General features: G+C 35.5%; 1 protein-coding gene across 2 annotated transcripts in view; it reads left to right on the plus strand.

The window, feature by feature from the left end:
* SPATA5 (spermatogenesis associated 5) overlaps positions 1-25,390 on the plus strand; it is a 307,772-nt gene that overhangs the window by 57,556 nt on the left and 224,826 nt on the right. For both annotated transcript variants that reach the window (XM_046657518.1, XM_046657519.1), the window contains exons 12-13: positions 18,809-18,862; positions 21,027-21,106. In XM_046657518.1, coding sequence (XP_046513474.1) covers positions 18,809-18,862; positions 21,027-21,106 — 134 coding nt within the window. The remainder of the gene's footprint in view (positions 1-18,808; positions 18,863-21,026; positions 21,107-25,390) is intronic.

Below are 25,390 nucleotides of genomic sequence, written 5' to 3' on the forward strand. Positions count from 1 at the left end.
CCAAAGCCCCCCGGTACATAGTTGTATATTCTTCGTGGTGGGTCCTTCTAGTTGTGGCATGTGGGATGCTGCCTCAGCGTGGTTTGATGAGCAGTGCCATGTCCACACCCAGGATTCGAACCAACGAAACACTGGGCCGCCTGCAGCGGAGCGCTTGAACTTAATCACTCAGCCACGGGGCCAGCCCAACACACACATATTTTATTTGTTCACTGCCTTGCCCTCTTACTTGGCATAGATAATCTTACTTGATGTGTAGTTTTACATTTACTTTAGGACCAGATATTAATTTTTATGTAATATGATTATATATCCAATTATTAAACATACATATATAAAACTGTAAATCCATTTCCATGGACTTTATCACAAAAATATCTACCTAAATATGTTAAATATCAAATTCATTTCAGAAAAGGCACATTGATAATCTGTTTTGATATACCAGAGAATTTTTTCCATAACAAAATACCTTTTCTATCTTAGAACATTGAAATCATTGGCAGTTTCAAAGCATAAAACCTATTTCAGAGTACAGTGTCAGTTTTTTGCTTTATTTAAAATTTTTGTGGAATGATATTTAGATGTATTTAGGCTACTTTTAAGAATCAGTCTCTTCACAGTCACTAGTGTTTGCATATTATTGATTATCTTGTGGAAGATATTGGATAGTGAAGATATGGGGAGGGGACCATTTTCACTATCAACAGTTACGCTGAATCATAACCACAGTTTTAAAGCTTGCAGTTTTATGTGTTGGAGAAATGAGTGATTTTGAAATTTCCAGAGACTTTTTGATTTCTTGTTAATCCCTGTCCTCTTATCTCTTGGTAATGGACATGGCCATTTTACTGGCATTTCCTTCCCATTTTCCTATGCCATTTTGTATATTCCACGATTATGTATTTATAGTCTTTGAATTTTTCCTGTCTGCTGGATATCTGAAACTTATTTGATGAGGACTTAGCTTACAGTTATTTACACTTGTATTTCAAGAAAGAGCACGTATATTTTCTTACAAACTAGCATCTCACTCATTTGTGATCCAGGATAACTCTTCCAGATACTACCAGGACTGCTTTATGGACTGTTCTAGGATTACTTAGAAATATGTTTATTACCATTTTTGAATAGGAAAGCTTTCATTAAGTTTTTAATTCTTTTAGGTCACATACAAAAAAGATAAATGATGTTAAGAAACTTTCGTAATAAATTGGGTTCTTACTTCATTAGAGATTGTTATGTATTCTACTTAGTAATTTTTATTTAAGGTGGATTTTTATTCAATATGGAATTAAATTTGACAGGATTATTCAATTTTTGAATCTGGGTGGAGGCTCTATTTAATGGACAATGGGAGTTCATTTTACTATTCTTTCAACTTTTCTATATGTTTAAAAATTATCAAAAGAAAAAGTTAGGAACATGAGAAAATAGTTGCCTTTTCTCTATATTTTCATGGGTCTTTCCATCTTGGTCTGACTAATGCTTAGGAGAAGACTTACAGTAACTCTATCATGCAGCTTAAATATGAGGAAATGAAGTCAAACAAGTTGAGAATTCATATTGTATTCTTTCTAGTGTTATTTTTCTATGAAGATAAAGTTGCCTTTTGGTTCTAACATATGTTTGTTTTCTAAGGGATTTAAGTGTTATAATTAAATTTGAGCTTTTTGAAATAACAAATCTTACACATTTTGAAAGTCATCAGAAAAAAGTTGATAGACACTGGAATTTTCTAGCCAGTTGCGAAACACAAGATGTATTGGAAAGAGAAACTCCCTAACACTTTGTGCAGTGATAATTACCTTTAATTCCCAAGATAAAGAATTTAAGGACTTTAAACATTTCTTTCTCTGAGTTTATGAAAGAACCCTTTAGTTTCCCTTGTGCGTCTTTTCTAAGCAGTGATTAAAGAGATATACTCTACTCAGAGTTAAGACTTCACCTCGACTTGTATGGGCTCTTCATATCCTTTGGCATCTGTGTGTGTTTTGTGCAGACTGTAGCACTTGACATATGCTTAAGTTTAGTTTGTCATCTGGGTCAATTACGTCAAAATATTTTCCAGTTGAAATTTCCTCTCTGCTTTTGTCTGAAGTGCTACCATAGATTAATTACTCTTGTATAGCTGGGCTGCTTTACTTTATGAAGAACTGTTAGTGATTTTGGAAGAAGGGTGGGTAGGCCTCTGACAGGGAGTTTCAGCAAGTCCTTCATTAGGTGTATTGGTAAATACAAGAATGTAATGAACTTAGTATATCCTTGACTTTTTTGGGATATTTTCATCTGATACTTGTCTCAGAGAGGAATTGTATAAAATACATCCCATTTTCAGGAAAATCTGTAGTTTAATCAAAGCTGTGCACAATTTAAATTACTATTCTTCATTTAACAAGATCCCCTACTATTCTGTTATCAAAGGTACAAGTTAATCTGTACTTGCTAAGTTCCAAGTTCATCTTTAAGCTTTTGTTTTTCAATTATGTAGGCAAGTCTATAAATTGTAGAGCTTCCATTTTGCAGATACTGCATGGAAAACTGCACAGGTAGCTTTTTTATATACCAAATGCTTTAAGTAATGATGCTTAAGAATGTTAAATGACTTTTCCAAGGTCACAGTGGTGGCAATGGAACCGAAATTTGATCTCAGGATTTTCTGACTCCAGAGTATTACATGATCTTCATTTTCTTTTTCTTTCTTTCTTTTTTTTTTTTTAAATAAATCTAGTCATGTGCTTTTTTCATTAATTACACCAGGTTACTGGAGAAGGTAGTTCAGGCAGTTTCTATAGGGCAGGTTTAGAGACGTGGAAAGATGTTTCTGGGACCCAGTTTAAGACAGAATTTAGTTTCTCTAGAACAAAGATATCTGAGAAAAATAGCATGGCTTTGGAGTGCAACTGGGGTGAGTTAATAAGAAAGAGTAATCACTGCCAAAGAAACAGGAAACTGATGAATAAAATAGAAGTACATGGAAAAAGACTAGTGGTTGAATAATGTAGAGCTTGAAATTTACCAATTACTATATAATTTGTTTCTTTGAGATTGAGCGTGTTACAGTGAAAAGAACACTAAGCTAGGATTCAGAGTGCTTTGGTTTGTTTCCTACCCTAGCACTTTTTAGCTCTGTAAACTTGAGTTGTCTAAGTCTCAGATTTTTCATGTGTATGGGCTTTTTGAGAGGACTGTATTAAAAAGGTAAGTGAAAAAGTTTTGGAGGGCATAACTACCTAACTCCTTAAGTGTGGGCTGCATATAGTTATGACTTCCTTCCAAAGAGGGGAATGGAGGAGCTACTTTACAGTGGACAAGCCGGACAAACACCACCTCAGCCCAGGTGATCAAGGTTAACATCTTCAGTGATTAGTCATGTTGATATATGTACTCTTGCTTGATGTGATGAGAATGGTACTATTTCTGTGATCTTCCTCCCAAACACTTGGCAAACTCAAATGGAAGGACATTCTATAAAGTACCTTACCAGTACTCCAGAAACTGTCAAGATCTTCTAAAACGAGGAAAGTCTGAGAAATTGTCACAGCCAAGAGGAGCGAAGGAAACATGACAGCTAAATAATAATGTGGTTTGCCACATGAGATCCTGGAACAGAAAAAGGATATTAGATAAAAACTAAGGAAATCTGAATAAACTGTGGACTCTAGTTAATAATAATGTGTCTATATTGATTCATTAATTGTAAGAAATGTACCATACTAATATATGATATTAATAATAGGGGGATATGGGAACTCTTCATAGTATCTGCTCAGTTCTTCTGTCAATCTTAAACTTTTCCCTGTCCCCACCAAAAGTCTATTAATGAAATAAAAGAGTTTTAAGGTCAGTATCACAGATCTAGGCATATTATAGACATTGAATGAATGTAACTGAAGTTAAAAAGGCTGGCTCAGAATTCTGTCCTGCACTGTACAGGATGAGTGGAATGAGGGGGAGAAGAATCATGCAGAAGATTGTCAGTTCGTTGGGTGAAGGCTTTGGAGGAGACCTTCTTTCCTATCTGTCATCCCCCTGGTTATGGTGGTAGTGCAAAATTCCTGAGAAAAGCCTTGAGAGGAAGTTGGCTGGGGAACCTGGATTTGAGACTCCCCTGAGCTTGCCTGTTTCACTACAGTTCTCAGTTGAAGCCTATAAATATATGTTGGTTCTGGCCCCAGACCCAGACCCCAGCATTATAAAGAATACTTTCTTGTAGTGTTTTGGTTATTTTTTCTTTCGCCCACGGTGAGCTTCTAATTTAGAGTCTCACCAGGAACTGTGTCCAGTTTCATGCCTTTTGTGGACCCTAACTCTTTATTCTCATTCTATAGGTTTATTGCCGTTTGAACTTATCAAGAATCTGAAACCTTTGGGTTTCTATTTAATTTCCTTTAGGTTTTTTTTTGTTTGTTTTTACTTTAAAAATGCCCTCAATGTCTCCTAATAGTGCTGTCTTACGTGACTTATACACTTAAATTGGCAGTTATTAGCATCGATATTAAATAAATAAGCCATATGCTTAGTTTTATCACCATTTGAATGGCCATTAAGGAATAACTAATAGTAATTTATTATTCTTAGGACAAATAGAATAGTTAATGTGTTGTCAGTATCACAAAGTTTTGTAGATGTTAGATTGGATTTACTTAAATTTGGCATTATTTGTACACTGTATGTAAGCTGACGTGTTACAGTTGAGACATCCTAAGTTAAAACTGTGTATGTTAATTTTTTTTGAGCTGGGCTTGTATTAGTCGATAAAGCTACTATGTAAAAAAGATGTTTTGACATGAAAATATTTTATAGTATTTGGCTAAAAGCAAAAAATGACAATAATATGAACTATAATAACAAAACTTTTAGGATTTGGAATCTAAGAAGTCCTAGAGAGATTTAGAAAGAGAAGAATGCTTTTAGACTTCTGAGAAGTTTATTTAATAATAGAGAGAAAGAAAATTTTATTATTGGATTGGTTTAATTTTTTATTCATGGATTCCAGCTGAGAGAGATTAGTTATTTTTTCCTTCTTTGAAATCTTTTCTGAAGGAAATTTAGAGTTTAAATAAATAATACAATTTCATGTCTCTTAACACTTTAAAAAATATTTGTAAATGTTTTAAAATTGCAACAATAACTCAGAAATATATATTAAGCATCATCTATGTGTCTGGCACTGTACATGGCAAACAAAGATGCATTAGGTGGGCTCCTTGCTGTCTATCAACTCATAGTTTAGTGAGAGAAACCTTTGGCTAAACAAGTGATATAATGAAATGAGTAACATTTAGAATCTTGATGGTTAATTGTATGTGAGAAATGAGAAAGAAAGGGAGAAGTCAAAGGTGATTAAAATTTTTACTTTGAATGACTGGCAGATGGAAATACCCTAACTCTGGGAAGAGTTAGCATGTGAGGAGGAGCAGCAGGTTGGAGTTGGAGAGCAGCTACCAAATTGGGATTTAGACATGTGGAGTTTGAAATGCCTTTAGGATAATATGGCAGATTTGTCCAAAAAGCCATTGTAAATGTGGGTTTGCAGCTAAAGAATCAACAGTCTTCCCCATGATTCTGCACAGTAGTCAGTAAAGGAGATTGAGAGTGACAAGAGTGGTCAGTGATCATAGAAGGGGTTTTCGTGGACATGTGTACATGACTACTACACAGCTAGCTTAATTGTAGTCAGCATGGTACCCACAGTATAAGTTCTGAAGAAATGTGTCATTTTTTTCTTCCCGAATGAATGAATTGGGGGAAAGGTTTGTATTAATTCGTTGAAGGGAACTGCTTGAATTCTATTCCCTTCCCTGTGAGCCTCTCTCACTTTTTAGGGTTTTTGCTTGCCTGAGGTATTTCTTGCCTAGTGCAGAATGGCTGTTTTCAACTCTTTGAAGTGCTTTCCCAAAATGGCCTTCTGTATGTGCTGATTCTGTACTTTTTATTAATTTTCAAGATCCTTTACTCACATTACATATATGTAATTCCATCTCATGTGAGTTTGGTTTTTTATGAGCATATTCCATAGCATTTAACCATAGTTAACACTTAGGTTAACTTGCCTTCCCTAGACATTTTAGAACTTATAAAAACTTGATATGAATTCTAATAGCCAAAAGCAACAAGCAGGTGTTGGACACATTTAAAAAGCCCTTGGGAAGACTGGAAAAAAACTAGTAGTGATTAAAGGGGTAAAATTGCAAGAGCATGAGATGTAAATATCATACTTGAATTTGTGACTATGGTGTGAAATAATGAAACACAGTAAAAGATAAGTCAGGTTTAGTTCTCAATAGGTTAATAGAACAGCTGGACAAATATTTTTACATGTATTTATGTTATTTTTGTTGTTTTGTAAACTTGAACACTTGAAATCTTGGCCATGGAAACATTAAAAATAGCACTACCCCAAAATAAGCCAATTTATGGGACTTAACTTATTTTGGTAGTTTTTCTTGATCAACCTTATCAGTGAAGAACATGTTATCCAGCCAGGTGAAATGTGGCAGGACTAATATACCATAGTTATTTAGTAAGTAAAACTGGAAAAGAAATAACATTACCTAGTCTCATCAACCTTATCTGTTCTAAGGATTTATGTATTACTTTTTTAAAATGTTAAAAAACTTAGGAGCAAATGTGGGAATCATATTCTATACTATGTACTTAATCCTTATACTTAGATATAAATAATCTCTTGTTTGTAATGGGTATCAATAAAATTCTTATTTTCAAATTAACCCATGCTGTCAGCTATTTATTAGGAATTAGACTTTGCTCCTGCTGCATGATCTGTTCCCACAAATATCTTTGAATTTGAATTGCTGGTAGCATGTATAATCTGAAGGAGATATTTCCTTTTTTTTTTTTTTTAAGGATTTTTAAGGAGAAAACAGAGGACATCATAATTTTTAGAAAGAATAGTGGTCTTGGAACCCAAATCCTGCATTCTTATCATTTCTGCCATTTAATTTTTCTGGGACTTTTGGCATTTCACTCAACTTCTTTGCTCTTTGTTTTCCAGGTGTTAAGTGAGATAGTTTAGACTAAATGACTCCTAAAGCCTTTCCACTGTTACTATTCTATGAGTATCTCACCTAATGCTTATATTCTAATCTGTTGCTTATCCTTTGTACCTGATGATGGTTAAACATTTGGGACATTTCCTCTAGTTGTCAGGTATAAAGATTAAGAGTCTTGAATCCCAGATCTGCCATTTATGAAGCTATGTGACTTCGTGCAAATGGCTTAACCCTTTTTCATTTCATATTTTTTTCTGTAAAGTTACAATAATGAGAGTATCCACTGCAGAAGATTGTCTTAAGCAGTAAAGGGGACAATACATATCAGGCATTTAGCAGGATTTCATAAATTAGCTGATAATAGTTGCTGCTTTCTTCTATTTTTAAGAATTGGTTATATATTTGACCTTAAATGGAACAAAAAAGTATAGCACACAGCTTATGATCCCTTAAGTTTTCTCTTAGTGTTAGAATAAAATGTAGCATATATTTTTAAAACTGAATTTAATCTTTTGCAACTCTTTGTACCAGAATACAGTGATTTTTGACAGTTTGAACTTGCAACTCAAATTCCCTTCCTTGGTGATGGTATTGCCTTGACTTCTTATAGAGCTCTAGACCTAGTAACATATCAGTTCAGCTACTGGGTTGCATTTTGCAGGCCAGTCATCTAGGTAAGATTCATCAGTATGTAACTCTGTACAAAATCACAAGTTCTCTAGGGGCCTACAGAATTCTTTTCATTACTGCCCTGACTTGTTAGTAATACTTGAATTATTCTAACCCAGATTTTCTTCACAGTGCTAAATTCTTAGGTTAGATTTTCAAGTGTTTGATCTTTTTTGTTTTTCTTTTGTTTTATATTTGGAGAAAAGGCATTGTTTCTCATCCACAGGTTTTCTGTAGCTCACCTCTATGTGTAGTGGAGTGACCCTTCACTGGTTGAGGCTATGTGGCATATTTTCACATTTCAACAAAATATCAAGTCTATTTGCCTGTACTCAGATATTTAAAACATATTAATCTTTCTCTTATCAGTAGCAAGATATTGATATTGTATTTCCATGAAATGATCATAATCTTCTACTTTCCAACATTGATGTTCAAGTCATCTTCTTGTTTAGAAGCACTGTCTATGGGGAATAGTAATGATTTCTCCAGATTCTCTAACTGCTTTCCTTCAGTTAAGCCAGGTAATTAGAAAGCAGTATATATGATTGAATATATTGTCTACTTAAAGAAATGTCTTCACTGGATTCCTATTTTATGTCTTGCCCTTGACTTTTATGGGGAGTTGCTATAAGAATGGTAACAATAATATAGAGTTGGCATGATAATAATTACAATAAAAACAACAGTGACACCAGCAGTTTCCCTTCTGAGTAGTATCAGGCCACACTTGGCTAATTAGTCACCTTAAACTGAGTAAAATTCTGCATAAAAGTTTCTTACCCCTCTGTCATCTACCTCCTCCAGCCCGCTTCCCAGCAAAACCCCATCTCCTAATTATTTAAAGCTTGTTTCATTGAGTGGGCTCTGATGCTTGTTTTGTTGTTCACTTTCTTAACTCTTTGTCCACAGTCCCCTTTGAATGAAAGTGTAAGTTACCATATGTAAATGAATAGCACCTCCTTTGTTTATTTGACTTTACATTATATATTATGAACAGACAGATTTTGTTTTTCACTGTAGTACAGGACTGTAAAAATGATCATACAGAATGAAACCATGTGAAATAATGATCAATAGGGAAAATTACAAATGCTCTGTGACCTTTAAAAATTTGGCAAAACATTAAAAACTCTCCTATTCTTGGTTATAAATGTATAAGGCAGTGCATTTTGGCTGTATAACAGCATTCTTGCTGGTCTCCTTGCTTCCAAACTCTCTCCTTAGTCCATCCCTTCATTCACACTTTGGTAGTATAGTGCCTTATTTTATGAGGACACTATAATGTGCCTACATTTTTTATATTAGTGAATTTTTAGATTTTTCCAGGTTTATTTTTTGTTGTTGTTGTAAACAGTGCTTCAGTAATATTCTTGTACATATCTCCTTTTTTATGTATGTACAAAGTTTCTCTAGGGTATATATACCTAGAAGTAGAAGTTCTTGTCTTTGGGCGTGAACCTTAAACGTTACTGCATATTTTGAAATTGCTTTTTTAAGTGTCACTGATTTTTTTTCTTAATGTTTTGATCAATTTTCTTAATATTTTGAAGTCCAGATTTTTCACTCAGCAGTCATGTCATTGATAGTTTTGATGACTTTTGATCTCATTGGCAGAAATGAACTATTTCAAAATTGCGTGAGATTCATCTAGATCAGGGGACAGTAATCTAGCCTGCAATTTGTTTTAATCTAGCCCTCTAGTTAGGAATGAAGTTTATATTTTTTAAAGGGAAGTTAAAGAAGAAAATAATAATAATATGTGACATAGGCTGCATGTGGTCCGCAGAGCCTAATATATTTACTCTCTGACTCTTCACATTTTATCTTCCTTGATCCCCCAAACCTTGGTAAAATGCCTTAAAATTTATGTATCTCACTGAGGGCTATGAGTGTAAATTTTGTGTTCCTGTTACATAGCCTGACCTGTGTCTCAAAACAAGCATGAAAAATTGATTTATTGTTGCTATTTCTTCAAAATCCTTTAAGAAGTGAGATCATTTTGCTTCAGCATAACTAATGTTTCATTGTTTGTCTTTATTTAAGCTAAATCTATTTGGGGTTGTATTATTTAAGAAATTAAGTTAATTCATTGATGAAGAGGTTAGAAACATAAAGTCTTTCTGTAGTATCTTTGGGAAAATAAGCTTAAAAAATGTTTTATTCTGTAAACATGATTGCTCGGAGACAGTTTAAGTACCAGTGTACAAACAATTGATATACTAATTTTAAATAATATTTAGTCATCAAAAGCACTGTCCCAAGCCAGTTTTCTTAACTTTGTTTGCTTACAGATGGTTTCTGTATTCCCTGGTTGTTGGTAGGTGTTAGTCAGAGATGTAGAAGTGCCTTAAATGTTATATAATATTTTATACGTCATGATTATGCTTTTCATGAGTCTGCCTGTAATTCGTCTCAGATATTGATTTTTAAGAGTATATATATTCTATTACTCTCAAATAATTTTGAAAAGATTATTTTTAAAGAAAAGAGATGAAAACAGAAATAAGAAATAAGAGATTTCTTTCTTTTACTTTCAGAAAAACTGTAATTAACCTTGTTAAATAAAATTTACGAATGCATCATCTTGGATTGATCCAAAAATCAGGCAGAGAGATAAAACTGTCTCTCTCATTACTTAAGGATTTCTATGTTGATGCTGTCACATAACTCATCTTAATTGAACATGATGAATGACCGTATCCTTGGAGCAGCTGGGTTTTGTCAGCTTGGACTTTGAGATACTCTTCCTATCCTTTGCTTGTTTTTATCCTTGACTATTCTATCATGGTCCCCATATGTTCTAATTTACTCATTTGTTAGCGTATTATCATATTTCAGTATTTTTGCAGCACCCATTATAGAGGTAGTATACAAAAACAATATTAAAGATTATTTCTCTTTCTTCAGGCATGTTTGTAACTTGAAAGACTTTTTTTTTTTTTTAAAGATTTGCACCTGAGCTAACAACTGTTGCCAATCTTCTTTTTTTTTCTGCTTTTCCTCCCCAAATCCCCCCCACCGTACATAATTGTATATTTCAGTCCTTCTAGTTGTGATATGTGGGATGCTGCCTCAGCATGGCCTGACAAGCGGTGCTGTGTCCATGCCCAGGAGCCAAACCAGTGAAACTCCGGTCCGCCGAAGTGGAGTGCACCAACTTAACCACTCGGCCACGGGGCTGGCCCCTGAGAGACTTTTTATGCCCATAATTTTTGTGCATTTATCCCATGTCCTTTTTTTTTTTTCGTCCTCTCCTGCCCTCTTTTGGATTAGTTGAGTATATTTTTGGTATCCTTTTTTCTCTTCCATATTTTCATAATAGCTAAAACTCTTTTTTTTACCTTTTAAAAAATACTCTAGGGTTTATAGTATACATACTTAATTTACAGTCTGCCTTCAAATAATACTATAATACTTTATGTATAATGTAAGATTCTTACAGCAATTCACTTTCCTTTGTGCTATATTTGTTCTGTATTTTATCTGTACATATGCTATAAACCTTACAATTTTTTTTTTTCTTTGAGGAACATTAGCCCTGAGCTAACTTCTGCTGCCACTCCTCCTCTTTTTGCTGAGGAAGACTGGCCCTAAGCTAACATCCGTGCCCATCTTCCTTGCTTTATATATGGGATGCCTACCACAGCATGGTGTGCCAGGCGGTGCCATGTCCGCACCTGGGATCCAAACCGGCAGACCCCAGGCCGCCGAAGTGGAACGTGCTCTCTTAACTGCTGAGCCACTGGCCGGCCCCACAATATATTATTATTACTTTTGCTTTAGATGGTCAGTTATCTTTAAGAAATTAATGAAAAAAGGAAAGTCTTCTATGTTTAGCCACGTACTCACCATTTCCAACACTCTTTGTTTCTTTGTGTAGATCTGAGTTTCTATTTGATATAAATTCCCTCCAGGCTTTAGAATTTCCTTTAACATTTCTTATAGTGGAGATCGAAATTCCCTCACCTTTTGTTATCTGATAATGTCTTGTCTTTGCTTTTGGTGTTTAAGGATATGCTTTTCTGTCTTGACAGTTGTTTTCTCACAGCGCTTTTGTTCTCTTGTCATGTGACTTGCGCTGTTTTGGATGAGAAGCCAGTAATGATTCTGCTGTTTACCCACATGTCATGTGTCGTTATGTTCTCTGACTTCTCTTAGGATTTTATCTTACTGATTTCTAGCAACTTGATCACCAAGTGCCTTGGTGTGGTTTTCTCTGTTTTATCTTACTTGGGATTTGTTGAGATTTTTAGATCTCTGTTGTCGATGCAAATAATCCATAACTAATCTATAAATGAAAATTTGGGTGAGTTTATTCTGAGCCAAAATGTAAGGACCATAGCCTGGGGCCTTCCTTCCCCAAGGAAGGAAGGGCACCAAAGAAGTGGGGTGTACAGAGTGGTTATCTACCCTCAAACAGCATGTTTCACATACGACTGAAATGTCCCTTTTACAATAGTCACGAGACTGCACAGCGATTGATGGACACAGCAAGTACCAAGTCTGCTGTCTCAATGGACACAGCAGGGTGGCAGGTCTGCTGTCTGGAGCTAGGTGGTCACAAGTGGTCACAGTTCCTAGCCTAGGGAGAGATGCTTATCCTTAAGGAAATGCCAGTGTGGGGCAAGTTGCACCTTTATCTTAAGGCCATTTGTTCTTGCCATAGGAAATGCTTAAAGCAGATATACAATGCATGCTCATGGCCATGTCAGGCCCTTTTGGAAAAACAAAGTCAATCCAAATTAGGTTTACACCAAATGGCTTCCTTGTATAGTCCAATATATCCTATTGCTTGCCATTTCTATTAGTTATTGTGTTCACTGATTTTATGAAATTTGTATATATTTTTATCTGTCTCCTTTTGGTTTTTTCTGGATCTCAGCTATACATATTTTAAACCTCTTGATATTGTTCTACACATTCTTGAAGTCTGGTTATTTTTTTCCGTCTTTTTTGGTTCTGTGCTTCAGTTTGATTAGTTGCTCTGTCTTCAAGTTTACAGATGTTTTCTTCTGCAGTGTGACATCTGCTTATAAGCTCATTCAGTGCATTTTTTATTTCAGATATTATGTTTTTAGCTCTAGAAGTTTGATTTGGTTCCTTTCTATGTTTTCCATTTTTTCTTATTTTTATGTTCCTTAAAGTTATTGAAAATATTTGAAATACCTGTTTTAAGTCCTTGTTTGCTAATTATCATTTCTATTATTTCTGGTCTGTTTGTATTGAATCTTTTTTACTTGTCTCACTACAATATTTTTATTCTTGTGGATCAAGTATTTTTTTCTTTTGTTTCTTGGAACTATCTAAACTTTACAGAAAACTTGCAAGAGTAGTCACAAATAATTTTTTTCCTTAAAACATTTGAGAATAAGTTGCTGCTGTATGCTTCATCACCCTGAATACTTTTGTGTGTATTTTTATAAAAGGTATACTCTCTCACATAACCACAATACAGCCATCAAATTAGAAAGGAACATTATTATTACCATTTAAGTTTTGTTAGTTGTCCCTGTGTAGGGGAGGGAGACATTTCCTCTACCCACTCTAGGTCCTTCTGGCCAGACTATAAATTAAATTCACATGAGACAGAATAATAGGAGAAAATCAAACAAACCTTTATGACATGTATATGTGGGAGAGACTCAGGCAAACTGAGTAACTCGCCAAAATGGTGGAGCTTCTCATCTTAAATACCATCTTCAGCTACATAGGAGGATGTTGGGGGTGGGGGAATCAGTTACAGAGATTACCAGAAAAGCACAGTAAACAAGACTAAAATGCAGATTTAAGTCCTTGCCTTCTGCTTTGATAAGAGTTTTTAGGGGTAGGGTCGTTCCCTCTGCTTCCTGGTACAGAGAGGGAGACACCTTTACAGATGGAGATTTCTTTACAAATGTAAATGTCTCTTACAAAGGGTAACTTCTGCTTTTCAGAGTTTCTCTCCTGTTTGCAGTTTTTAAAAGTAACCAGCCCAAAATAATCCTCATGCCAAAGAGACATATCTTGGGGTGGCCAATTCCAATCCCCCACACCACGTAATGTTCTTTTTGTCAAAAGATCTGTTCCGAATCGTGTTATATTTATTTGTCATGTCTCGTAAGTCTTCTTCACTGAGAACGATAGTTCTTTAAGTCCTTCCTTTACTTTCATGATGTTGACATTTTTGAAGATTATAGGTCAGTTAACCTATAGAATATCCCTTAATTTGTGTTTGTCGGATATTTCCTCATGATTAAATTCAAGGTTTTCATTGAAATAATGCGAAGTTCTTCTCATTGCATCCTGTCAGGTGATACTTGATTTTAATTTGTTCCATTGCTACTAATGTTAACTTTGATCATAGTGGTGCCTGCCAGGCTTCTCCACTGTAAAATTATTGTTTTCCCCCTGTGAAGTTGGTATTGTTTTGTGAGTAGTTGCTTTGGGACTGTATAAATATCTCATTCCTTAACAAATATTTCATTTAATTATGTTCATTTGTATCTCCATGGGCTCTTGAATTCCTATTCTATTCAGTGGGTCATCGTTCATTACTGTTATTTTTATTGATGCCTCAGTTGTGCTAGTTTAGCTGGTAGGTGCTCTTTCAAGCTGGCTCTTGTATCCTTTTGATATGTCTCTAACACTCTGAGCACCTTCTTACTATCTGGTACAGTAAGATTTTCAGACTCATTTTGTACTTTGCCTCCCTCACCCCAGCCTTGGAATCAGCCATTTTTCCAAGAGACCCTGATACCTTTTGGTGGAGAATTTAGAAGCCAACTTCTTAGAATTTAGAAGCCCAGGTCTGCGGGCTAGGTGGTGTTTATTGCTGTTGAGATATTGCTGTTCTTAGGTTCTCCCAGGGAACAAAGCTCAGGAATATATATATATATATATATATATATATATGTATGTATGTATTATACATACAGATATACGTTAAGTACATATATATGCGCACACATTTATATATATTTATTTCTTTAGCTAAATATATTGAAAATCTTGAATTTATACTGATAGCTCCAATTTCAGTTCAGCACAGCAGAATTCATTTTCATTTTCTTCCTTTCCGTATTCATAACTCACATCTCTAATAGTGAGAAACCTAGGTACTCTTATCCTTTATATATTTACTTATTTGATCAGTCCTCTAAATATAATCCCCTTTTGCTGCCTATGCCCCTTTTCTCTTGGGATGAACACACTCCTTACCCAACTCAGGCTCCTCTCCTATCAGGGTGATGCCACTATCTCCCTTTCCCACCACTCCCAGCTTTTGTAGTTCCTTCCTTACCCCACTGACTTTGACAACCTGTGCTGGGCTGCTTCTCCCCCGGGATACCCTTCTTACACCCCTGGGGCTGTGACGCTGGATACCAGGACACTCTCTCACCTGGGTGCTCTCTTCATCCTGCTCTGCTCTCCATGTTGCCCTTCCTCCACACCAAACACCCAGCTACTCCCCACCCGTCCAGGAGGATACTTGTCTTATCCCACTGGGGCTGCAATATTCTCTACTGAGCTGCTCCTTCATGTGGACACTTTTCTCAATCTGCTTTGCTGCAATACTCCATGCTGTTCTACACCTTCATGTGGGAACTCTCCATACCGTACCCCTGACCACCCCCTGGGAATGCTCTTCTCACCCCACTCAGACTGTGACAACTCATGCCTAGCCACCCATCTATGGGGAAGTTCTTGATCTTGGGGTGTCACTTGATCTCTGACACCTCCTACTAGGTGAGTGCCACCACTACCTCCTGTGCTGATGTTCCCTCAGCCGTCTGTAGCTCGCAACCCCATCCCTTGGCTCTAAAACTGCACTACCTGCCCTCTGCCCCTCGTGGAGTTGTGCGTCTCACCCTACACCTGGATATTCCCTAACATGTGGCCCTGAAAATTCTTTTTCTAACAATAAGCTCCATATGCTTCCAGAAATTTCCTTTCTCTGTTCTATTGCCTGACCATTTCCTTTATGGTAGCTTCTAGTTTATTAGCTCCCTCCTTGTCTAACTGGGTGCTAAGATAACCTCATGCTTCCTGTAGAACTCTGGAATTTATTCTGCCTTTATCCACCCCAGAACAGTCCACACCCCTGGGATCAACGTAACTGCCTTTGTTTTCCCTTCCCACTCTGTAGCCATACAGATGAGTTACTGAAGTGGCTGTTGAGTAATGCCAGAGGAAATCTTATAATTTTGATTCAGCCATTCTAAACGATCTAACACAGTTGTGGTCTCATTGCTGTTCAGGATTATTCCTTGATTCTTTTACCTGGAAAGAATCTTTGTCTTATTTTTACTTCTCTTCATGGCATTGTCTATATAGTGGTGATTTTTTTCCTCACTGTATTTTTATTTTTTAAAGAATATACTTAATATCTCCTATTAAACCATAAACTCATTGTAGGCACTTAATAAATATTCATTGAGTAAAAAAAATGAATGATTAGTGCCTGTATATGTCAGCAAAGCGATTAAGGTGCTAGATGCTTGTTTGTGATCTTTCCTGCCTTAGATTTTGTGTGGATCTTTAATTTATTTACCGATTGAAAGTCATCACAGTAACTGTACCTCTTTGACATTTTATATAGCTGAATTAATACATACATAGTGCTTAGAACAGTTCATGGCACATAGTAAATGTTCAATAAATGTTAGCACTTAGGTTTGTGATTACAAAATTTTTAATTTTAATTATTTTATGATGAAATATTTTTAATGAGATACATATTTCTGAGACTTGCTACACTGAATATATGGAGCGTCCTTTTATCCTTCATGAATTGTCATCATCATGAACATCAAAAATAGTACTAAGTCAAATTTGAATTATTCTACACCTCTTATTCTCTCTTACTTTAATATCTTGCTACTCACAACAAATTCAGTTGATTTTATCTTTTTACATAATTTCTGTGGCTGTCTTCTCATTTCCGTCTTGTTTTGCCTTAGTCCTGGTCTTCTTCATTTCTCACCTTTTCTATTTTAAGAATTTCAATAACTGGTCTCTCTATTTCTGGTTTCATATGTTCCTCTAAACCGTCCTTTATATTGTGGCTAGAATCATCTTTCCACAATACACCTATTACGAATTAACTCCCCTAAGACCCTTCTGGTTGCTTACAGGGTGAAATCTTTACTTGTTTTTGATATGCCCCCGGCCTCCCACTTGAACTAACTTTGTTGACTGCTTCATTCTCCCTGACTCTATCCTCCATCTATACTAAATGCTTTTTTAGTTTTACTCAAGTTTGTTAGTCTTGAGTATAATTGAAAAGTCAATGGACTCCGAATAAAGACCTTAAGAGCTCTTCCACAATTATAGTGCGTGTGGTAATACCTATTTTGGCTCATCGGAGACCTTTTTGATTTCTTTTTGGGTCTTGATGTATTTCATATTTTTGAGTATTGAATAAATCAACTGAGGACTCACCTGAAGTGCTACCTTCCTAGGAGGATGTTTGACTCTAAGCAGTTCCTTTTCTGTGTTTCATTGACACCTATGCTTGCCTTGTCCTAGTACTTGTCATGCTATGTGGTAATTATCTTTGTAATATGGTATCTTAACTGAAGGTAAATATTGCCCATATCAATTTGTGGGACTGGTTGACATTCTGCTAGGGCTTGCCTCTGTTCTTTAATTAGTCAGATTTTTTTTTAATTGATGTAAATGTTTTAGGAAATAGTCAAGCCATTGTCTAGTTACAGTCCCTAAATTGTCTGTACCAATGATTTGCATGGGATAAATTGTGAATCTTGTTCAAAATAAGGTATTTATATGTGTGTCTGTGAGCCTGCGTGTGGAGAGAGAAACACAGATAAACACACACATACACACACGTCCTTTGGATTTGGGATTGTGTGGGGAAAGGTATCAGTAGAAGCCATTTGCTGGGAAGTGAGAGATAGTTTCCACAACTGAGAAAGACATTGTAGCACAAACTTTTCTTTCCTTCTTTTTATTTTACTGAGGTCACAGCACAAACTTTTTATCGGTATCTGAAAGGAATAGTTGTGGTTCTCATGACAGCATTATTATTATTATTTTTTAAATATCCCTTGACTTCTTGTGATGTGATGACTGTGTATCGTGAGAAAGTAGATAAGTGTGCTGTAAAAAAGAAAGCCTACTGTTTTTCATACAATGTATGATATTTTACGTATTTAAGAAAGAAAAATACTAAAATTCAGAAATATTAAATAGCAAAAAAAAAAATGTGCACGTTTGAATCAGTCATGCAATACATCACTGGGATACCAGCCACCTTTATAGGGATTCTCTGTTGAACGCCAGTTAATAAAAATTGATAAATTTTATTACTAGGAGTCCACAGCTTTCATCCTTGGTACCCCTTCTGAAATACCTGGGTGCAAAAAGGGAAAATAAATTTCCTATCAACTGGATGAAGTGCTGAGTGGAGATAGCTAAAGAGAGATTCAGACAGAGACTGAGTGAATAGATACTTTGGAGGGTGACTAGGGTCCTTGTCACAATATGACACTCTGGCTGAGAGTCAGCAGTGTTAGTGGTCCTAAGATTTTGTTCTATGAGAGGTCTCTCCTCTGGCTGGGATAGTGGCTGAGAAGAGCATGTTTGGTCCTGCAGATCCATATGATCAGTGTCTACATGGCCAAGTCAAGTGAGAGCAGAGAGTTTGACAGCAGTGTTTACATCAGAAACATTCAGGGAGTATAAAATAATGTTGTGGATTACTTAATTCCCATTCCATTTTCAGGGATTATCATGGCATCCTAAGAAGAATAGCTCTAGGTCTTTCTTACTTTTTGTCAGATAGGGCTATTGATCTAGTGGATTTAGATCAAATTGACAAGTAGACTTACTCAGAACCAGCCACTGATTAGGCCTGGGAATACATGGATATTATCTCTTTGTTGGTTTTCTAAATTAGATTGTTCTGTCTTTAATGCCTCTCAGCATGCCTGATACATAGTAAAAATATGGATGGATGGGTAGGCAGATGATGAACAAAATGTTAAACTATTATGTTTAGTTGCAGCGGATTTTTTAAATTTTTACTTTTCTTCTTTGTTGTATATATTTTCTCTTTAATCGAAAGGCATACACATGGCTGCATTTGTAAAGACATTGAACATTGTTTTCTTTTCATGCAGGGGCCTGAATTAATGAATAAATATGTTGGTGAATCTGAAAGAGCAATTAGAGAGGTAAGAAGATTATGCCTTTAAGTAGAACTCTGCATAGGAAAACCATGCTTCTGTTCATCTATATGGTTTCCATTTTGTTTTGGGTTATAGATTTTGAAATTTCCAAATTCTAGTGGTATATTTTTTCTTCTGGCAAATATTATTTTATTTTTATTTAAAAATGTAATTTTGGTCATCTGCAATACAGGTTTCCCCTTGCTATCCAAAAGTAGAGCATTCCTGTGAAACCCTTCGTAAGCTGAAATGGCGTAAAGTGAAGAAGCAATTGCAATTAATTTATATGGGAAAATTTTTTGTCTGTTCCTGGACCCAAAACATAACCTACCAAAATGAATTGAGAGAAAGCACAGATGCTCACAGACAGTTTAAAGCTATGGTGGCTTGAAGCAGAGATGCTGAGTGTAGTTCCCATGGACTCTTGCATCTTGGGGTGCTTGCTGCCTCTGTAATAGCTTGCTGCAAAACAAATACTGAATGCTATTTTTGCTTTTCACCCTTTTTTGTAAAAGTGAAAGTCCTCTTTGGATATTTTTCAGTTAGCAAAAACAAGTACTAATGTAAGCCTTTTGTAAAAGCAAAGTGGTGTAAAGCAAACTTTCAGATGGAGGCGGGACACCTGTACTTTGTTTTTATTTTTGAACATAATATTACCTGCCTTTAGTTTTACTAAATAAAGGTTTTTTTTAAAAAACTGCAGCATTTCATTAAAAAAAAGATATATCAACACTTTCAAAGAACACATGATCTCAGAATGAGATTTAAATCCTTTAAACTAGGTAGTCTTTTAAATCAGATATGCTTAATATATGAAAATTTCACTATTCTCTTCTTATTTTATTTTCTCTCTCCCTGGTGATTTAGACAGTGCATCCCCCTCCTCTCTCCTAAGCTTTAAAGCCAGTGCCTGATTGATAGGCCACTGCTTCATATTTCGGAAGCTACACAACTGGTAAATTCATGCAAAATCAAGGCGCTGGAGTCAGGTCACTACAGCAGTTTGACCATATCTCTTGGTTTTCCTAAGCGGAGATTGGCCTGCCTCACATAGGCACCTTGTATCCTCAAAGAAGCTAAGCAAGAACAAGAACACACCAACAGCAATGGAATGGATGGTCTACATTTGTGAAATACCTGGGTACCAACCAGGATTATTAGAGATTAGAATACTTCTTTCGTCTGAGAAAGATTTTAAGTTAGTTTTTATCCAATTTTTTTACTTTAAATTGTAGATGATGGTAATTGTGTAAAACGCTAACTGATAATAACAGCACCACCAGTGATTAAAATATGAAAAAAGGTGATGTTTATTAATATTAATGTTTTGGTGAACGTTTTGTATTTTTATGGTCATCCTACTTGTGACCAGAAAATGGGGGCCTAGGTTACAGGTAACACATGTTTGGATTTCTTTCTGCCTATGCTGACTTTTTCTAGCCCATTTCCACATATCACCCCCATGGCTATCTGGCTAGTCTCTGATGTTGGTAGTCTGATTGACTTCTGGTCTAACCAAACTATCCTCTTCTGAGTTTTGGTCATTTTTCTTGTCCTGGCTTTACATCAACCATTATTTTCCCATACAGTCTTCAAAGAAATGAGCAAGACATGTGGCTTTTGGTCTTATGGATAATTTATTTGCTAATCTGTGGCTGATTTTGCACATTTATGGTTTTTCTTTCAAACATGTGTTTATGATAGTTAATAATACCTATCATTTACTGCCTCGTACTATGTTACAGGCATGTGCTAAATGCTTTGCATTCCTTTTTTTGTTCAATTCTTAAAGTAATCTTCTGAGGCAGGCTTTTTATAGATGTGGAAATTGAAGTTTGAAGAAGTAAAGCTACCTGCTGAAGGTCACGCAGCTACTAGGTGGTGGAGGGGGGATTTTAACTGAGATTGTCTGATTGCTTAATGAAATTGCCTCCTGCACACCTCTGTGAATATATATTGGTGTCTTGTCTCTGTGCAAGTAAGCACTGTGGAAGAAGGTACAAATCCTTTGTGAAGTGTGCATAGATCTGTTATAGGGTGTATACAAAATGATTGGGCTGCTTGACCTGTACATAGTAGATTTAGTTCTAAATACCATTTTCAAACTAAAACCAACTACAGTTTTCTGGAGTTCACTGATCTTTACCTAATGTGGCCCTCTTTCCACCAGATCTTCCGAAAAGCAAGAGCAGTGGCTCCTTCCATCATTTTCTTTGATGAACTTGATGCCTTAGCAATTGAAAGGGGCAGGTAAGAAATATTTAATAGAACTGCTATTAAATATCAGCAATTACAGAGTAAATAGCATTTCTTATACAAATTTTTTTTATTAATACATTTGGCCTAAAAGAAAACATTTTTAAATTCGTGTAGTTTTTTCTCTTATATCCATTAAATTATTTCCTGTTATCACTTTGTAATACTTTCATATAGAATATTTGTTTTTTGAAAAACACTGGTATCCATTTGGGACATTTGAGTTAATTTTTATAGTTTATTATCTACAGAGACCCCCTAGCACTGCCTATCAAAATTAAAGTTGTTATAAACATAATTAAAAATGTAAACAAAGCTCAATTAAGTGTAATTGTATGATACAGTAGAACCCAATTATAATAAAATATTTTATTGCACAGATTTAAGTATTCTCTGGATTAAATCATGTTTCCTACAATATAATTAATTACAATAGAATAAAAATTAGTATTAATAATTTTGTTACCAAATCTCAAGCAATAAAGAAGATTATAATCTCGTTTCATACAGATGTGTGTGTATATATACATGTCAGAACTGTTTACAAGTATGATTTTTTTCTCAACAAATGTTTAGAGGTCCTTTAAGGAATATGTACTACAAGTACTTCCTGTTAGAGAATGTTAATTTCTGTGTTTTGTGCATAGCTTTCTGATGTATAAAAGTTTTCCTGATGGTGATTACAGTGATGGCGGAAAACACCTTTTAAGTCCCCGGTATTAAAGGCGATAAGAAGCATTACTTTCCTCTTCCTTCCTTGGCAGAGCTGCCTCATCAGATGAGAGTATAAACTGTCATTAGGAAATGATTGTTAGGAGGTTACTCTCCCTGCTCTTGTCCCCCCTTTTCAGTATCCCGTAAATACCTACCAGTCTTTTTATTTTGTGAGTTGAAGTTACTCGGACCCTTTTATTACTTCTGAGGTGAGATAGCACAGAAGGTTACAGATAGCTCAAGTTCATCTTAACTACAAGAGAAGAAAAAGACGCCAGAGAAGTTTGCTGAAGTAGTGTGACCTGCCACATTTATGTGACATCAGAGACATCTGTTTTTGGAGCCTAAAAAAGGAATAAGGTGTGATACATTGTTAAATATGAATCAGACAAGAGGTAGAATATATAGCAGAGTTCTCATAAAATGCTTTTGAAATGAGATGGTGTGAAAAACCACACAAGGCACTTGGTAGAAGTATCTTGTTTTTGCAGACAATTTGGCTCAGTAGGAATTTACAAATATATTAGAGATGCTAATGATTTGCAGCCTTTAGATATCGTTTCCTCTGATAGTCTTCATCATAGTGTGTATTGTATACCTCCCTCCCTCAGTGGCTCATTAAAATCAAGTACAAATAAATTCTGTGCAGTTTCCTTTGTATAGAAAAATTTTTGGTCAAGTTAGTCGACATTTCAGAAAACAAAGGTGAGGCTTATGAGCAAATGAAGTGCAAATGGTCCAAAATGGAGAGTTTTGATTGCACTTTAATTGCACTAAGTCTTATATAGTTCGTTTTTTATAGCCAAAGAATCTCACAGGGTGATACTCTGTTTTCAGTGTATATTTTCCTAATTGTGTGATGAGCCAACACTGCCTAGAGGCAATTCTACATAATATTGGGCTGTAGAATAGTCATTGCTTTCATTTGTTCAAAGTTATTATCTGTTTTCTGTAACACTCAGATCAAACCCATATGACTAGTCCAAAAATGACAGTGCATAAGAAGACTGTTTCTTCTTATCAAGATTTTAATTTCCAAACTTAAGATGTTTAACAAATTGAGCAGGGAATTATACTGTATGCTAGTCCTTACTGTCTGTCATGTTAAATCAATTATTTCGACCGTTTCAAGTTACTCAGATTCGCTGTGGAACTCAGGATTGTAACCAGCACATTGTAAATACAGCATAGACATACTATTTGCTTAGCTTTAGAAATATTTGTACTTTCAGAAAGAGAGATTTTTCATACTTATAAGAAAGTGTCTAATTACACCCACTATTTTCCCCTCCTTCCTACCGCATTTAAGTTTCCTTAGGACTTAAAAAATAAATAAGCCTGACACTTACTTGTCTTTTTCTGTATGCCCATTTAAATTATGGGTGATCCAAATAAGATTTTCTTTTGGTCTTAGTTCATATGATGAGTCAGAGGAAATGCTGTAAGATTCCCTTTGCAAAGTGCTTCAATGATCTCTATAACATTTGGGAAAATTGAAATTGCTGTTAAAGTAGCATAGCTCTTGGGTAAATAGATGTATGCTCAGGAGTAAGGCACTGAGGTAGGGAAGAGATTTGAATTATACTGGGCTAATAATAGTATTGGGTAACATTCATTTAGTGCTTATTATGTACTAGAAACTGTTTTAAGTGCTTGATAGGTAGAGAAAACTCACAGAAAGGCCCCTATGTTAATGCAAAGTAAGATATTATACAATTGGCAATTGGCTCCAGTATTGTGCCCCATTTCCCAGCTAGCTTAAGTATTTACCTTTTTAAAGGTTATAGTGGGAATGGGAGTGCAAGCTGGGAATTAAATCATCAGTCAACCTTGTCTTAGGCAGCAGTCCTGTCCCCAGAAGTAGAGAGGTGTAGAGTGAGTCCCTTGATTCTTAGAACAACTTTCTCTGTCTTAGGACATTCTAGCCAGTCACACGATCCCAAATCATCCTCATCAGCTAACATTGATTGCCTGGTAATGCCAAACTTCAAGCAGAACTAGAAGAGATTTGGTACAAGGACTGTCTCTGAGACCTAGAGTCACTAGCTGGAGAGGCCCATCTTGTTTATTTAATCAGCTTCCAAATAATGTGACGCCCTTTGTTTGCACCTCAGTCACCATGTATGGCCTTTTGCTGTATTAACTTCTAATCATCACAACTCAGGAGCTGTAGGTCCTGTTCTCATCTCCTTTTTACAGGTGACAAAACTTAGGCATATAGATGCATAAATATGTTTTTCAAGGTCATGTATGCTTAGTAGCAGAGCTTGGATTTGAATTCACATATTTTGACTCCAAAGCAGATACTCTGAGCCACTTTTTGACTCGACTACACCACAGATTCCAGGATACCAGGTCTGAGTTCAAGCTTGTATTTATTGTGCATTTTCTCTGTGTCTTACATTAGTAATGACCCTGTCTGTCTAACTGGGCTGTTGTAAGACCCCTTTGCAAGTATTCATTCATTCACTTGTTCGGTATTTATTGAATGCTCACTCTGCAACAGGCTCTGTGTTGGGGATAAAACAGTGACCAGGACCTAGGGCAATTTGCTTAGCCTCTGTAAGCCTTAGTTTCTTCATTTGTGAGGTGGAGCTAATAGTAAATTCTAGGTTGTTGGAATAAAATACGTGTAAAGCACATCACATAATACTTGACATTTTGTAACTGCTTAAAAAACTTTGTTTCTTATAATTTCTGCATAGATATTTTTGTAATAATAATTTCCACATAGATATAAATATAGTAATAGACATAGAAATGAATCCTGCCCCAACAGAGTTTACGTTCTACATTCGTTATGTTCTAATGAAGCATTTGGGAAATTAGAAAAATTATTCTACAGATAACAGACACTATGGCATTTCATTAATCTAAGATGCCATCTGTCGTAAGACCCATCATTATTTTATGTACCAATATTGAAGAAAAATGCAGCCTTAAATTATGGAGTGGTGCTGAGAAATCACAACTCCAAGAGACATCTTGATTTCAAAAACTTAAAATATGAAAAAAGTTTATATCTTAGAAATAGAAGAAAGACAGTAAGAAAGAGAAGATGATCTGTTTTATAAAGCCAGTACTATTATATAAAAAATGTTTGGGATGTTGTTTTATGACTAGAATGTAAAGAAGAAGATTAAATATATGGAAAAATGAAAAAGATTAAGTACTCAGTTAAGAGCTGATTCATTGGTATCTTCTGTGAGGTATTGGAGAATCTGTGATTTTAATAACTGCTTTCTTGTATAGCTGTTTCTGTACTTAATAGTCCAGAGTTGGTTTCCACTTGGAGTGGTTGGGGAAAAAGTAAGAAGTTCTGGGCCAATTTTCATTGAAAATGAAGATTCCAGGCTTAGCAGCATTCTGAAAAGAGCTCTGAGTTTTAAAATAAAGATCAGGAAATGGGGTAGCTCTTTTACGGCATATCCAGATTTCAGGTAAATTCAGTGAATTCATGACACTAAGCACTGTAGAGGAAATTTTTGTAGGCATCATTTCTCTAAATGACACTTTTCAAGGAGGGTTATAAATTTTTTTAATGTGATTTTTATGGTGGTTTTT

The sequence above is a fragment of the Equus quagga genome, chromosome 3 (genome assembly GCF_021613505.1).
Source record: "Equus quagga isolate Etosha38 chromosome 3, UCLA_HA_Equagga_1.0, whole genome shotgun sequence".
Lineage (NCBI taxonomy): Eukaryota > Metazoa > Chordata > Mammalia > Perissodactyla > Equidae > Equus > Equus quagga.